The sequence below is a fragment of the Electrona antarctica genome (genome assembly GCF_951216825.1).
Source record: "Electrona antarctica genome assembly, chromosome: 20".
Taxonomy (NCBI): Eukaryota; Metazoa; Chordata; class Actinopteri; order Myctophiformes; family Myctophidae; genus Electrona; species Electrona antarctica.
In genome coordinates, this window is record NC_136801.1 from 25,661,089 (window position 1) to 25,675,567 (window position 14,479).

Below are 14,479 nucleotides of genomic sequence, written 5' to 3' on the forward strand. Positions count from 1 at the left end.
ATAAATCTATCGAGACTAGCGACTGGACCGCGGAGCGCCGTCTAACACAGGATCTTTTTTTCAGAAAAAGACGGGATGATTTAGATCGCGATTTATGAACGTTTTAAGATTTTCGTTTTCATCAGCTAAACAGAGGAGGGAGTTTTTTGATGACGTCTCACTCTTGCGCGTCACCGAGGAGAGCCCAGCAGGCGCGCCTGGGCTATACAGCCAGGCGATCCGTTCTCGTATCAATAAACTTCGTCTTTAGGACAATACTTCGTCCTGAGCGTCGGGCGTTACTAATAGAAAGGACAAAGAACTTCGTCCTGGGGGATGGGAGTGTTAAGCAGCGCCACACACACACACACACACACACACACACACACACACACACACACACACACTGATTTTCAGACTTGCTTTCTTGATTAAATCGACTAGATCGATCAACTGTTGCACCCCATGACCTTTCTCTCTCTTTATCTCTCTCTCCTTCCCTCCCTCCACCCCCCCCCTCTCTCTCTCTCTCTATCTCTCTCTATCTCTATCTCTCTCTGCCACAGCATTCTGTTGACCAGAGAAGTCATCTCTGTTCTGTTGTTCTACTGTAGTATCTAATATCACTTCACCTTTCTCTGCTCTATCACAGTACTGTAGTTGCACGCACGCACACACACACACACACACACACACCTTCTCGCTGAGATATGGTCGCTCTGGTGACTCAACAGGCTGACCTGGTTAAGCCAGCTGTGACCTTTCAGAGGAGAGAGGAGATGAAAGGTCATTGCGAGCGAGCGGTTTCATTTGTCAAAAGGTCAACAGTGAATGCCTGGCCGAAAGGCGAAGGCCACAGTGGAATAGCAGTAGCACACATCTATACATTGGCAGCAGGGTTTTCAAATATCGCAATGTATTGTTTTATTTATTTGTAGGTAAAAAATAAAATGGCACAGTGTTAAATCTATACCTAATCACCCATGGGCATAATGAGGACATGACTTTAATATTAATATTAGGGAGACACTCTTGGGCTTCTGTGTTCTTTATCCAACTCGACGGCCAGGCGAGGCATTGCGCTTTTGAAACTTAAACGGTACATTAAAATATGTATCATTCTGATTCCGAAAACATTTGAGGTGAGACATGAGCAATGCAGTACATACATGTGAGCCAATCTCCAGTGGTAGAAAGAAGAAAGTGAACTAAGACCACCACAATATGATCAGCAGAACTGACCTGGGGGGGGGGGGTGGTCAATGACTTGTTGAGGAAGGTGTGGTGGGTGGGGTTATCCTGTGGGGGAATTCCCTCAGAACTGGGTCAGAGGGATTAATATGCTGGTGTGGCTGGGTGTAGCCAATCGGAGCTAATGGTGGATTAGCATGAGAAGTTTCACTTCCAAAAATTCCCCGCCACCCCCAGCTAGATGTGGAAGTGTGGCGGTATGTTGATTTTCACACGCTCAGGGTTTCTGCCAGTGTTTTCTGTTTGACCAGAAAAGTAAGTATAAGATTTTGACTTGACTGTGCCAAAGCTGATTGGTCAGATGCCATGTGGCTGGACATAGGGTAATGCGGCTTTCTTTGAAACGGTAAATTCCTGTTTTCCTAGTTTTTTCCTTTGATTTCATGTTTGTTGTCTGACACAGAGCCACAGACACAGAGAGTAAGACAGAACTAGAAAGAAGCAATTCTGGGAAATTGCAAAGTGTGGTTGCCTCACTCGCTGATATAGGCCCCTCCCAGTAATTTTGCTAGCCAATGACAATGTCAAGTCACCCTTGTGATCATGTGTAAGTAATTCAGAGTGTTTTTCCCCCCCTGAAATCATGTTTTTGCAATAAACGGGTAATTGTTTTTGCAATTGTAGCGCTCCCTATGGATGAAAATGGAATTGCTTTTGGCTCTGCGTTGATTAAGCCACCCTCGACATGTGATTGGATTTGGGATGGATCGGACATTCCGTGCGTGAAATGTGGCATTTTTTGTAAAATAGGCCCCTCCCACTAACTTTGAAAGCTGATTACGGACGAACGATATGGACTATCAAAATTCTGACTCTGCTGTTTTAATCGGATAGGTCCGGAGATCATGTGTACCGATTCTTGTGAGATTTGGCCAAAATCTGTAGCTGGAGGATCCAAAAGTGTGTTTTGAAGAAAATTCAAAATGGTGGAAAATCTATCCTGACGCAAATAGGCGTGGCCTATATAGGAATCCAGGAAAAAAATATTTTGATTTTACGACCTACGGTTCAAGAGTTATACGCCAAAACGTAAAGTGGGCTGTTATAGCGCCACCATGATGCCGACCGATATAATCATATGTTAATTAATTTTCATAATTATTATGAACCTCCCCTCCAAGTGTTGTAACTACAGCCCTTACGGTCTCAGAGAAACAAATAGTTGAATGTGAGTTTTTCCATTTTCCCATTCAAGTGAATGGGGAAAATTAATTCACTAATTAATTAATATCAATTAAACTATACAACATTTCTCTTATCAATCAACAAGCACACGATTCCCGATGAAGCCGGTCGATTTGACATATGGCTCGAGTATGTTTGACAAAAACTGTGGGAGGAGTAGCACGGCAAAATAAAGTTTATACAGAATAATAAAGAAACATAGAAAGAAATAAAAGGTAAGGGGAACAATAGTATGGTTGCCCATAGGCAACCACACTAATTACGACAACTCCGTTCACTTCATGGGGCTAGTCCAATGGCGGCTCTTCTACATAGACTTCTATTGGCGAATAGTGACAAAGGACTGAACCGGAAGTTTACGAAATGCATTGGAGTCTATAGGCTTTACAGTGACGAGCAAATGTAGACAGACATTTTGGCATTAATAGTTTTTTTTGTTCAAGCACCTCTCTGATTCACTTCAAGAAAGAATCCTTTTCTCCGCTTTCAGGATAATGTTGTATTTGAGAAAATGTAATCTCTCATCGTTGGCAACTTGGCATGCATTACTGTGTGTGGACCCATTTCCTTAACCACTTTAAACCTTGTGCAGATGAAAGATTAAAAACAAAACAATTCCAACATTTTTGTGTGATAACCAATCAAAAAGCTCACAACGCGTCTCACCACGACAGGTTGAGAGCTTTCATATCTGCTATTTTCTGTATTTATTTTCTGTTGACATATAGCTGTCTTAGGCAGGGGGTTAACTGCGATGACTCATTCTTTTTGGGGACCCCTAGCGGTTCTTGTATTCTTGTATTCATTTTACTGAGTTTAAGGTTAGGAATTAGTTTAGGGTTAGGCATAGTTTTACTGAGGTTAGGTTTAGGCATGGTTTTACCAAGGTTACGTTTAAGAATAAGGTTAGGTTTACACATAGTTGAGGTTACCTGGTGGCGACTGTTTCGAGGTCCACCCGGGTGAGTGTTTTTGTATTTCTCACTCCTTGGCTTGAGGTCATGGAGATGTTCATGAAATACCCTGAGTTTATAAATGGTGCTGCTAATGCATGCAGTATTATGACGTATAACTAACACTGTGCTAGCAAATGGTCAATGCATGTATTTCTTGGCATGCGCGCAGTGGCTGTCACACAAGACACAACCCATGTTTGCATACTGTAGATGTCACTTACTTTCTCCCCCTGGAGTAATTTTCCTTTCTTTTCTTCTCCTAGTAAAACATTATACTGTACAGTACTCTGGGAGCAACCTAATACTCTTGACATTGTGGGGTTTTAGTTTTACTATAACAGCCTGTGCTGAAAGCCATCCTCTCTCTCTTGCTCTGTCATCAAGATACTGTAAACGTTACAGTATCTTGAGGACAGAGCAAGAGCTATTTTAACAAAAGAGTGACAAAACACATCCCTTTACAGTGTAAAGGGATATGTATTGTCACTCTTTTGTTAAAATATAGAGTAATCATTCCTATAGTGTTCTTTTGTTAGTATTTATTTTTTTTCCCCCAGCAACAGGTTTCAGATGCTGTCTCTCCAGCTGTCTTTAGTAAACAGAAACTACATTTTCACTGGGTTGGGATACCAATTTCATCCAGTCAGGAGAGGGAGAATCCATGCTGTAGGATACAGATAAACACCTGAAATTGGAAGTGAATCAAGTGATGAAACAAAATCAGCAGACAAATTTGGAACTGATTGGATGAAATTGGTGGCACACCTGATAATTTATTTTCTGTTTACTAAACACAATAGCAATGATCAGAATATCGAGCTTTCAACTTTTAACCAAAAAAGATCACTTATAGCACCTTTGACTTTCCTGTCTTTGTCTCTGTACTGGCACATTAAAAAAGAAAGGGAAGCCATTAAAACATATTGTCGCTGTTGGGTGGAAACCTTCCAAAACAGTGTACAGTATGTTAAAAAAAATAGCTGATCTACAAGCATGTGAGCTTGTAGCTTGTGAGCTTTTAGATGAGCAATGTCTTTGCTACTCTTGTGTGACACCAAGAAGTATGCCATTATTTTACAGGTGGGGCGTTAAAAAATGGAGTTATGAGGTTTCTGCCTGACAGAGACCCATAATATCCTTCTTTCTGACCTCAGTAAAGTACATGCAGCTCTCTAAGCAGTGTGGTATTACCACAGAAGTGAAGAACATTCTGCCTGCTCGCCAACACATAAGCCCTTTCTATGTCAAGGTCATGCTTCAATCACTTAGCCTCTCTCACTTCGGCATTCAATTTTTTTATGGTTCTCTCTCCTGCATTCCATTTTTTTATGGTTCTCTTAAGGACATGAAAATGATATTACTAGACCAACAAAATAAAATGTATGGAGTGGACCAGTGGACCATGACATAACCATAAACATACCCGAGATATGCCCATATATAGGCATATATTGAGATCTAATGATCTAGAGGCACAGATCCGACCACCATGGCCATATATGGTCATGTGCAGAAATGGGACACAGGTAGACAGACGGATGCAGAGATCTCCATATATGGGCATAAAAGGGACACAGACAGACGGGTACAACTGGTACTCTGACGAGTACCAGTTATAATATTTATTTTATTTGGAAAAAGCAGTACAATAACAGCATTTCTATGTATACATAGGACACAAGTGCAGTTCCCAGGAGTGACTCCATCTCCAGTGTAACCTGTAGTTCTAACAAAAGAACATATTGACAGTGATGTGTCACACACACACACGCGCAGAGCTTTAAAGCTACTGAACATTGTGTTTCATCATAAGGATTCCCCTCTGTTTTAAACGTCCCCATCTGGTTCCAGGGAGAATCGTTGAGTCAGCTATTTTGGGAGATGTGAGTTTTTGCTGCGTAGCAATCATGTCTCCCGACCCGGAGGCCATTATTAACTCTGCTTTACTGAACCTGGTTGAATGAGATGAGATGATGCTGTCTGTGAAGTGTGAAGTCAACAACAATGAAAACGACTAGTATTTGAAATGGATGATCCAGTGAAAAATAAATGGAGGCCTAGTATAGGACCTGGGGGACTCCAGGCAAGGGGTTAAGGAAGTGGTTAAGATCACAACATGTTGTTAGCTTGTAGGTCAGCTATTTTCACTATTTTTGAAATTTGGAAACGTTTTAACTATGATTATGCCCAGAATAGGGATTATTTTATTAAATGATTGATTATCGATTATTTGCTATAATTGATCAAATCAATTAATTTGATTAACTGTTGCATCCCTAATTGAATGTGGCTAAATGTGTACGTATTTTCTAAAGATGTTTTCCATCTCCTCTCTCCTTTTGTTCTGAAGGTATTAAATGTTTTCCATCTCTTCTCTCCTTTTGTTCTGAAGGTATTGGCAAGAATGTGATCTGTGACCGCACCGCCACGCCTCTGGATGCCTTCCGTATGATGTCGGCGGCGCAGTACTACCCCAAGCTGCTGAGCATCATGGGAAATGTCCTGCGCTTCCTGCCGGCCTTCGTGCGGATGAAGGAGCTGCTAGAGGAAGGATATGTGGGAGAGCTGCTGGTCTGTGAGGCTCAGGTACAATTACAATAGATTCTGTTCATGATTTATAATCTTTGGATGGGGGGGGGGGGGGGGTACATTCATTCCAGCAGATTCAGTCGAGCTTTCTCAATGAAAAAATGTCTATATATTTTATGACATATTTGGCAAAAAAGGGAATTTTCCTAATATACCAATAAACATTAAAGCTACCGACTTTTTTTTATTGAATACAAATGTATTTCAAAAGATATGTGCGGTAGAGTATCTATAATATAACTAGCACATCTCCAGTGGTTGGCGGTGGTCCTGACTAAACCATATAACAATGCAAAAAATCCACTTAAACTAACCTGAAAATAGAACTAAACCAGAAAACCCGCTTTGAAAAACATTCAAAATTGAAAACAAAAATGAAAGTAGAAAGGTGTGGCGGCACTGACGTGAGTCGTGAGGAATCCACTGGGAACTGTGTGACTGCATGACCACTTTTCTGTTATGCAAAAGCTGACAAAAAGCAGGTTCACTCAGCTGGCAAAGAATTCTCAGACTGAGAACAATAGTTTGTTGCCTATAGCAACCACACTAACTAATGCTATAATGACCTTGTTCTGTGCCTCAGGTCCACAGTGGGAGTCTGCTCGGCAAGAAGTACAACTGGAGCTGTGACGACCTGATGGGAGGCGGAGGCCTGCACTCGGTGGGCAGCTACATCATCGACCTGCTGACCTTCCTGACGGGCCAGCGGGCGGCCAAGGTCCACGGCTTCCTCAAGACGTTCGTCAAGCAGACGGACCACATCCAGGGCATCCGCCAGATCACCAGCGACGACTTCTGCACCTTCCAGATGGTGCTGGAGGGCGGCGCTTGCTGCACCGTGACGCTCAACTTCAACGTCCCCGGGGAGTTCCGGCAGGAGGTGATCGTGGTGGGCACGGTCGGGAGGCTGACGGTGACGGGCACCGACCTGTATGGGCAGAAGAACGAAGGGGCAGAGGGTGGAGGAGGCGGGGGCGGACCGGAGCTGCTCCTGAAGGACACCACGCCTCTGGAGAAGGCCTCCCTGCCGGAGAAGGCCTTCAGCGACATCCCGTCGCCGTTTCTCACCGGAACCATCCGCATGATCCAGGCCGTGCGGCAGGCCTTCGAGGACCAGGACGACCGACGGACGTGGGACGGGAAGCCGCTGACGATGGCGGCTACCTTCGAGGACTGCCTCTACGCTCTCTGTGTGGTGGACGCCATCAAGAAGTCAAACCAGTGCGGAGAGTGGCAGAACATTGTGGTGATGACGGAAGAGCCGGAGATCAGCCCCGCCTACCTGATCAGCGAGGCCATGCGGCGGAGTCGGATGTCCCTCTACTGTTAGAGTCATCCTAATTCTGACCGGTGGCACTCCGACCTCGCGAAGATGGCCGACCAACACTCCTCGTGGTCCTGTACGGGCCAGGGGTGGTGGTTAAAAAGTGCAAAGTGAAATGTTTTTCATTACTGGTTCACATCCATTTCTTCAAGACCTTCAAATCTGTAATAGTACTGTTACAGATGCAGAGGGGTAATGGGATACAAATGGCTATGGTTCCGGCATGGCTCCGAGTGCTATCACAGCACCCCCTTGTCTCAGAGGTAGGGGAGTAGCAAAGTGTTTCAAAACATTTTTATTTATTAGAAAGCGTTCTTCCACCAATAGACTGTCCTTCTGAGACAGATGTTCATCAAGCTGTGGGAAACAAGAGACGTGTTTCTGCAATATGAGGAATTCTGACTGACTACTATCCCCTGTCAAGGAGCAGTTCAGGGAGCGAGAGACGGCCCTTCCCGTTACCTCATCAGCCAATTTAGCTGATTAGCCAATAGGAACAATGGAAAACACCCCTTTCATCCTGCTCGTCTTGATGGAAAGGTTATGAGATTATGTGAACGAAGAGTAACTATTCTTTTCCAGGATTCGCTCCTAATTCATTTGAAAGAGACACTGTTGATTTATCAAAGAAGGTTTTCACCACCATGCTAGCTATGTTCATGTAAAATGTAAAGTGAAGCACACACCCGTTCTTCTCTTCTCTTCCCCCCATCTTTGTCTGGATGAAAAATCTCACACTGTGGGTCAGAGTGAAGATGGACGGAAAGGATGGAAAGATAACTGACACTATGCTGTTGCAATACTCTGGACTGCTGCATTGTTTTAAGTCCTCCTCTGGAAATGTGAATGTTGAACATTAGTGTGCTTGACTACTTCAGTCTTTGTCTCGGTCTGCTCTGTATATGTATGCCTCTGTATGTATGAAACCGGAGAGGGAGAGGAAAAAATCAATAGCTTGGCTGGTGCGGTTTGCAGATGGGTCACTTTAAGTATGCAATATATCTAAGCTAGAAATCCCTGTGGACTTACTGTGCATCAGCCTGCCTTTAGTAAGGAAAGAAGCCCTCGCCTGCTCTTCATTTAAAAGAGGTTCATACAGTGCTGTGCTTGTATGCAATTAGACCAGTGGTTCTCAAAGCGGGGTCCAGGGGCCCTCATGGTTCCTTTGGAGGGGGATCCAAATGGACACTTACAGGTCTGTAACTCAGAGTATTTAACTGGAAATACCAATGGTCCAATTACTGTAATACCATAACGGTCTGTAAGCGTCCAATACCGTATAAGTATACTCTGACCGTATTCAAATGTAACCAAATGGACCCGTAAGGGGTCCATTTTTGTTCCATTTGAACTATGGGGGTCCTTGAGAACCACTGAATTAGACCAAGCTGTGCATCAGTGCTTAAGCCCTATAGTAGCATTGCAACTTGGAATGCATGCATGGCCTTTGCAATGATTAATTTGTGCTGTTAATACTTCCTTCAGATTCTTCTCAAATGTGTACATCTTTCTTTTCTTTTTCTTTTTTAAAACGCCCATTATCTTCTGACCATGATGGCTGTGTAGTATTGTAATGAAATTCCCAGAATTCAGTGTGGACTGGTGAGACAATCCTGCACTATGCTGTGAGTGAAAGCTGTGGGTCACGTGGGTTTTTATCCTCAACTCTAATCCAGAGGGTCGTCTTGCTGGCAAGCTGGTATAATTTAACAGGGTCATGTTAGCATGCTTTAAAACGCTCCCAACACACATACACTCATGGGAGCACCTGTGTATTAGAGCAGGGTATCTACAGCATCACGTCCAGTCTGTGGATTTGTGCCTGAGATGAGAACCCAATGCAACACAGTCAAGAATGCAGTCAAGAATGTGCAGCAAAATGAAGGGAGTTGTTGCACAGGTTGGTTTCTGGGAGAGGTGTTATGTCATGGATCATTGATCAGTATACACTGGAAAACCGTTTTAAAAAAAAAAACCTTGAGCAAAGACGACGCATGCAGTTATATTTCAAGATTTCCCAATGGTAGTACTCACTGTAGATGATTAAATGACAGCCACCAAAGAGAAATAAAATCTTAAGACCTGCCCGGAGAGGTAAAATAGCAAATGAAAAACACACCTGGATAGTACAAATGCTTCCAACCTCTCTTGATCTACGTCCGCCCATTCCAGACTGATAATATTATTTTGAGCTTGACTGTGATTGTGACCATGACCTGGACCTTACAAACCCAAAAGTTATTCATCTCTTCAGGGCAGCCTACTGATCATTTCCACCGAGTTTAGTGAAAATCCGGCCATTTGTTGTCAATTTCCGACCTTGACTGTCAATGTGACCTTGACCTGTGACCTTTTCGATCCAAATGTATATCGTCTCCTCTGGGCAGCCTACTGATCATTCCCTCTTAGTTTCATGAAAGTCCGGCCATTTCTTTCTGAGTTATTTTGCTACCAGGCAGATGGACAGGACCACTTAGCAGCTACTCCGCCACATATTTCTGTATTGGTTTATTTGGTTAACAGTTGGCCTGCCTGGTCAACTAACCACATTGTGGTCTGTTATAATTTGGGTTCATGCTCAGTGACATTTGGAAACAAATCTGGATTATTTTGTTACGTATGTGTTGGGAGAGAAAAAGGTCTCAATGCATATCATGTAGACCTGGGTTGAATCACATTGGCAGATCATTTTTTAGCATTTTTAGCAATCTGCTTGGATTTGGAGGGCCTTAGTTGCATCAGGACTATTCAGATATTGTCAGATGAGCCGTCAGTCATGGAATAGTGTCCTTAAGTGACTACTGAATAAGCAATTTACTGTGAGGGTGTTACTGTTATTTATTGATTTGTGTGGTAAATGGCATATGATTTACTGTAATACAAATTATGCTAAAAAGTATGTGCCAATACAGTTGGACCCAAGTCTTGTATTTAACGCGCGGTTAAAGGGAGAGCACTGCAGACGCCCTGACCCGTGAGCCAAAAGATGTATTTTTTATTATATTTTATTTTTATTCATACTCAAATGTATCCTTGTTCCCTGTCAAGGTTTTAAGTTCTCTGACTCTGCTGAAATCTGATATTTAGTAGAAAACTATTATACAAATGTTATTGCGGATTTGTCCAAATAAGTAGACAAGTACTATACTGTATGTATTTTATTTGTAAAAACCAAGGAACTGGAACACATTTTGAAAAACACTGTTAAGAGAGTAAGGGTATTTATTGAGGGATTTGTGTTTTTGTTCATGTTTCAGACTGATCTGTACTGTATTTGGAGGGAGATAGACGAGGCCTTGGAGCACTCAATTCCTTTATGTCTGAAATAATTAATGAACAAAGTGTTCCCCTTTTTTTTTTTTAAACAAATGTTTTATTGTGAAAAGCTTTACGTGTCCTCTCTGCATTCAGACACATGCATCATGAATAATTCATAAAGAAACAACTTGCACATGCATTAGTGTTTGTTTGATTTTGGTCACACAGCCTGGAATAATAGCATGGTTTATTATCTGTGGCATGGTGATGGCCAGTGGTTGGAGACAGTGGGCAAAGCAGACACAGTCGGCAGCAGTCATTGGCGAGCCCCTTTCTTTATTGTGTATTGTGTTCTAATGTGTCACATCATGCGCTGCGGAGAGGTCAGTGCAGTCATGCCGGGGTGTTGTATTACCAGGCGTGCTGTGGTTGCGATCACCAACACCTAGCCACAACAATTGTTGTTACAATGTTATTATAAAACACCGTCCCCTTCCTTCGTCATCCCAGGTTCCGACTGAGTATGTTCAGCAAAACCTGTGTCATTTTCAAAATGGAGAGCACTGATAAGCTATCGCTATAACACAATAAATAGTATGCTCTCTACCGCTTCAGCCATCGCAAGCGTCTTATCAGAACAGCATATAGACTTTCCCCTTTGTCTGACAAGAGTTCTTATAATATAAATATTTGACAAATTAACAGAGCTGCCAGAGCTGAAATGATCTGAGTCAGGTCAAAGAGACAGTCCATAAACAAAAGGTATATTCTCCTGTGTTGTTCTGTGTTATCACAAACAAGTAGTGTGATAAAGACTTGGGTTTGCGTGGCAATAAAATTGTATTGCACTGGCAATGAAATTGTATGGACTAGAAGAGAATGAAAGAAAAAAGTTCAAAGACCTCTCTGTCATGCTTTGGTTGATTTACATGTTTGTTAGCTTAAAACCATAGCTGATCTTTATCAGCTACAAGTTGGTGTCAGAGCTACAGCTAATCAAAGCTAGCTGTTTAGCAGCTTACCTTTAAGATGTAAATGTAATGAAACCACCGGCCTCAATCTATGAGGGTTCCACTTTTTCTTTTCTTTTTTTTCTCCATGTTGCACTGATGCTGCCACTTGCCAACTCACTTCACCCCCTGGTGGATTTGTTTTGCAAATTCTGCAGTAGGCTACTAATACAGAGCAGGATAGCACACAGGTGTTCAGGGTGGGGGGCACAGCAAGTACAGGGGACTCAATTGGAACGCATGGGAAAATGTAATAAAATAAATAAAATCAGTTAATTGTAAATTTTGCCAGGTTATCCATGTTGAACCTGCCCCTGAATCAGCCTCCAATAGCCAGCTGGCCCAAGTCCGGTTTCATCATAATTTCAAACGGCCTCAAAGCAGTAACATAATAAAAAAGCTTGTGTGTTTTTAAATATTCTACCAATAATAGGTCTACCCCAATGCATTGTGAAGCAACCAGTTGTGAGATGGTAGATCTGCTATTTTCAGTGCACAACAGCTGCCGTAGGAAAGAGTATAGATGTTAGATCACTGGAGTGGAATTTAAATGAGCCCAGTAATCTATGAAGATTTCATGTGTTTTAAAAAATAGTGCAATACATTCCCCTCATTGTCTTTGTTAAATGGCTGCTGCTGACTGATAAGTGATAACCAAGTGTCTTATCCTTTCCGATGTTGAAGTGATGATTCATTTTTATTTTTAAAAACATTAATTGAAAAAAGGTTGCTCTCTCACGGTCTCACGGTCTCAATTGACTTTGCTTTGACATTGACTTTGAAGTGAGCTCATGCTGCATTGCCGTACTTACATTTTATGTGAAACACCCACAATAGGACATAAGACGGTAGCAATAATATATCGACATACAAATGCTATACCATCACCAATTACAGGACAAGAAGTACAAAAATATGGAGGTAGTAGGGTATGCAAGTATCAAAAGTGTCAAAATAAATTGTGTAATCCTACTCCAGCAAGGAGGGGGCAATTCTAGACTGCATACGTTGAATCAAGTTCTGCATTGCCATTTCAACTAAGAACATATGGTATGGGTTGTGTACCAATGCCCTATACCATTTAAACTAAGAACATATGTTATGGGTTGTGTACCAATGCCCTATACCATTTCAACTAAGAACATATGGTATGGGTTGTGTACCAATGCCCTATACCATTTAAACTAAGAACATATGGTATGGGTTGTGTACCAATGCCCTATACCATTTCAACTAAGAACATATGGTATGGGTTGTGTACCAATGCCCTATACCATTTCAACTAAGAACATATGGTATGGGTTGTGTACCAATGCCCTATACCATTTCAACTAAGAACATATGGGATTGATTGATTGAAAATTGTATTAACAGTTTGCATAATTACAGTACATTTCAAGCACAAACTCAATACAACGGCTGTTAACTGTGAGTGGACGACCCAATTAAGCATTACACTTGTTTACAACAAGGTCCACCATGTTCAATTCATCAAAACATTTAGAGATGTACAAATAGACACTAATATATAGACAAAGAACAGAACCGGAATTCATCATAATGGAGGTAAAAAGGGAAAAGAAACATATACAGTGAGGGGGAAAAGGGGGTGTGGTGGTGGGGGGGATTCAGATTTTACGGGGGCCAGTTTCGGGTTGTGTACCAATGCCCTATACCATGTCAACTAAGAACATATGGTATGGACCCAGATGTAATGACGGTGCCCAGTCAGAAGCAAGGTGATCCATTTCGTAGGCTGGTTTACCTGAAAAGAACAAAGTTGTGTTACTTAGTTGTGTAACCACTAACCAACATAAAAACAAAAACAAAAGTAATATCAAGTACATATTATTATTATTTAATAATAATAACTGAGGACTCTAGTTTTCTTGACAATCTACCAGACATTGTGTTAGAATAATAATAATATTATTATTTAACCACGTGGTGGTTTAACCAAACGTTATCTCAGCGTCATTGTTCGGTTGTTGTTGTTGTCGTCGTCGTGTTTTGTGGACTCTAGATTTCACGACGACGACAACAACCGAACAATGACGCTGAGATAACGTTTCATTTTATTTTGGTCATTGTTCGGTTGTTGTTGTTGTCGTGTTTTGTGGACTCTAGTTTTCACGACGACGACAACAACCGAACCGTTTAATTTTATTTTGGCTACATAAACAACTCTGCTTATTATTATGAAATTATTAGTCATGCTGAGTAAGTAAACGGGACACGAGATGTCTCATGAACCCTCGGTCAGCCCCAGGCGTAGGGTAAACAATGGCTCGATGTAAACAACACGTGCAACATGTTCGGATTCTAATTTACCAGTCTGAAAATGCCGTGAACACACACGCATTTGTTTGGGAATGTTGCTGAAAGTGATGTTGTTTCGTCTAACAGCTGAAATCCAAGCCATACGACGTTTCTTTGTTAACTCCGACATCGCATCTCCTTGGTGTTGCTTCCAAACTGGAAATCCAAACATCTTAATCCCGTCATCAGAACACTTTGCCTTGCAACCGACAACACTGCACACCATATCTTCTATGTGATGTATTCCCATACTTTTGTTCCTGCCTAATGTAAATCGCTCTGGATTAAGAGCGTCTGCTAAATGCCTAAATTGTAAATTGTAAATTGTTCTAAACAGAGACGTCAAAGATGGTAGAGAGATGGAAGATGGTATACACTGAGTCAAAGTAGTTGCTTGCTCAACAAAGACAGTAAATAGCTGGAAGATGGTGTACACAGCCCGAGTTCAGCACTTGCTCGACTAGAAGCTCAAGCTAATGACTACAGAGTGACGCAACAAACAACATGGCTCCGCACTTTGCCAAATGTGGGCGGAGTTAGAGGGAGGAGCCCCACCACACTATCTCTAGGGTTGTGTACCAATGCCCTATAGAGCGTCGCAGTCCCGC

At 42.1% G+C, this 14,479-nt stretch overlaps 1 protein-coding gene across 2 annotated transcripts in view; it reads left to right on the plus strand.

Annotated features, from left to right (window-relative positions):
• Positions 1 to 10,370, plus strand: part of gfod1 (glucose-fructose oxidoreductase domain containing 1) — a 35,814-nt gene extending 25,444 nt beyond the window's left edge. The window contains exons 2-4 of one of the 2 annotated variants that reach the window (XR_013788572.1): positions 5,764 to 5,957; positions 6,544 to 9,132; positions 9,285 to 10,370. Coding sequence is in view for 1 of the 2 variants with exons in the window: in XM_079490345.1 (XP_079346471.1) it covers positions 5,764 to 5,957; positions 6,544 to 7,290 (941 nt within the window). In the remaining variant the exon portion in view is untranslated. Of the gene's footprint in view, positions 1 to 5,763; positions 5,958 to 6,543 lie in introns of both variants that reach the window. The other variant, XM_079490345.1, reaches the window with a different exon arrangement.
• Positions 10,371 to 14,479: the final 4,109 nt, after the last annotated feature.